The sequence below is a fragment of the Gavialis gangeticus genome, unplaced genomic scaffold, assembly GCF_001723915.1.
Source record: "Gavialis gangeticus isolate Ggan-Ray unplaced genomic scaffold, GavGan_comp1, whole genome shotgun sequence".
Taxonomy (NCBI): Eukaryota; Metazoa; Chordata; order Crocodylia; family Gavialidae; genus Gavialis; species Gavialis gangeticus.
Genome location: NW_017728995.1, coordinates 272,038 through 274,863, shown reverse-complemented (window position 1 = coordinate 274,863; position 2,826 = coordinate 272,038). Strand labels below are relative to the sequence as shown.

The 2,826-nt window shown below is 44.9% G+C and overlaps 1 protein-coding gene across 1 annotated transcript in view; it reads left to right on the top strand.

Moving 5' to 3' along the window:
- Window positions 1-1,210, top strand: part of TM4SF18 (transmembrane 4 L six family member 18) — a 13,600-nt gene extending 12,390 nt beyond the window's left edge. Inside the window, exon 5 of the mRNA XM_019503118.1 lies at window positions 852-1,210. Coding sequence (XP_019358663.1) covers window positions 852-866 — 15 coding nt within the window. The 3' untranslated portion in view covers window positions 867-1,210. The remainder of the gene's footprint in view (window positions 1-851) is intronic.
- Window positions 1,211-2,826: the final 1,616 nt, after the last annotated feature.

The window sequence follows — 2,826 nt, the reverse complement described above, 5'->3', positions numbered from 1 at the left end:
CACTCCAGACTTTACCATATTGATCTGTTCTTTTGGATGCCATATCAGTAGGCCCTTGTGACAGGAACCAAGATATCCCTACAGTTGGTGCATTCAGGGTGAATGACATCAGTTTTGTGACACTGGTTGGCATTATGGTGCCAAATCATTTTCAGCCATAGCATCCAACATCTGTGAGTGCAGGGTACATTTCACTGCTTGGTAGGGCTAGAAGTGAGAGTTCAATGGCAACCACATTCAGTAGGTTTAGGCAGCACTTCATGTTCTTATGCAGGGTCCATATCCATCACAGACAGAACATCCACAGCACAGCTGCCTGCTTATTTTGTCTTTGTGGACATCACCAGTTTCCTCTAGAAAGTTTCTTGCATCAAAAATCTATTGGCAGGCAGCACAAGAACGGAAGGAAAAACCCAGCTTGTTTGTCTTGGCCTGTAAAGCAAAATCTTATGCTGTTATAGGCAAAACATGCAGAAGATGGAAACATTGCAATCCCCCTTATGAAATGTTGAAAATCAAGAAAGATGACAAAAGGATCATTCAGGAAATAAAATGCCTAGACTAGAGTGAGATAGAGACTCCTTTGTAACAGCCCAGCATAGGAATGTCAGTATTTCAATACTGTGCTCTTGAAAGAAGGAGATGGTTCTCAGTCTATCAATCTGATCTTGATTTCACTGAACAATTATGTTGCTCTCTTCCCCTGGGCACAGATTTGGGTCCTTTGTTTCTCTTTCTCAGGAAGCTATTGATTTAGTACCATGAGCATGTGTTGCTGTTGTACAACTTCTATATTATAATGCAAAGTAAAAATGTTAATCTCTTTGATGTCTTTCCATTTTGTTCTGCAGCCTGGGATTATCTGAATGTGGCAGAAAACGCTTCATTGCTAAAAAGGACTCCCTTCTCCTACCTTTACCGGTAAATTTGTGGGTGCCAAAACAAATTTCCCATGTGTTACAATTTGTCTCTTACCCACATTAATCTTGTGGCATGTACTTTTATTAGTCATTTTAATTGTTCTAAATAGCTAAAATAGAACATTTGCATCATCTTATATAAAAAAAAAAGAGGCAGTGCTAATGGTGTATCTTTCATTTTGCTATTCAGTTCCAGTTTCAATAATGAGGAAGCACAGTGCTGTGGAACTGCCTTCCCAGGGGACCACTATTGCTTTCAATAAAAAAAAATGTTGTATATCTGTTCTTCACATGACCCCTTTGTCTTCCTTATTTAGAATTTGTGAATACTTCAGACATTTGAGGGCCGACTCTAGGCTCGTTGGCTTCAGCATACAAGATGAGGCTTCAGTTCCAGAGTTACTAATAGATTTTAAGGTTAGAAGGAACTACTATGATCATCTAGACTGAGCTGCTGCATGAACACAGACCAAAAAAGCCTCACCAGTGATTCTGCATCAAGCACAAACTTCAATTTGAGTAACAGCCTGCCCCTCAGAAAGACAATTTCTATCTGAAGACCTAGGTCAAGACTCAGCAGCATGATACCAAAATGCCTAATAGGTTTTTGTTCCTTTCCCTTCAGCTACTCAAGTCCATTTAGATAAAAGAACCCCAGACTGAAAAACAACGTTTCTCCAGAGATTTGAAACCACTCTATTGGCTTTAATAGAAAATTGTGTCCCTTTATAGAATATTTTGAAAGAAACCCCTAATATATGGGATGTCATTCTCTACTGACTTTTGCAGGATTTGGGTTCTCTCCTTCAAATAACACTGATTTAATCCCTGACAGGTTCTCTAGGAGTGTTTCATGGAAGTGGATATAAATTAGAGAGTACTGGGGTAGCACACACATTGATAAAAGTGGGTAAGAAAACAAGCCAGGATGTGTCAGAAACAGGTAGCCAGTGTTAATGAAAAGAACCTGACTCACATCTGTGGTGCCTGTGCGCAAGCAGTGAGGCTGTTCCAATGCACTGGAATTCCAGCACGTTGGAGCAGACTCAACTAATTGAGTCTGTTGGAGCTTGGCACCTCCTGGGTCTCGTGTATCAGCATCCCTGCACTTCAGAATAGCAGTGGGGGGGTGCTTGAACTAAAGCTTGTTGAATGAGCTTTAGTTCAGGTGCTCTTGCCACCATTTTTAAGTGCATTTTAAAGACGCTGATACATGACACACCAGCGCTCTCGCTGCTCTAATTAAAGTGCTGCCCTGCACCCCCTCTACCTCCAGAGCACGTGTAAAATGCCTTGTAAGGCCTGAAGTTTAAGTTTGGTGTCTAAGAGAACAAGAGTGTTATCTCCCCAGAACACATTTCAAGGTGGTATCACAGGTCAGAGGTGCACGGTATAGAGGAATGCATGCAAAACTGGCTCCCTGTGCACCTGTACAACTTGTCATTTCCCTAGGCCTCAGCACATACCTTGGAGTAATGCTGTGGCCCTACTCCAGTAGTCCCCAACCAGTCTATCACGATTGACTGGTTGATCGTGGAGAGAGTTGGTTGGAGGCTGGGGGGGTGGAGGGTGGGGAAGGCTGAGCATGTGCATGTGCATGCAGTCCCCCCTCCCTTAGCCCAGCCCGCCAGGTTGTGGAGGAGGGAAGCAGCGGGGGCCAAATCAAGGCCCCCATGGTGAGGGAGGTAGTGGGGCTGGGGTTGGGGCAGAAGTAGGGGCAGGCCCTGCACAGCCAGGGCATGGGATGGAGCTGTGAGCATTTTGTCTGGAGGGTATAGGGAGTGGGGGTGCAAGCATCCCAGGAGGGCATGGGGGGCGTGTTCCCCCAGATGCTGGGTCCGGGGCAGTGCCAGGCTCTTCCCAGTGGGGGCCAAGCCAGCCTGCACTGAGGGCGGGCGGTGGAGGT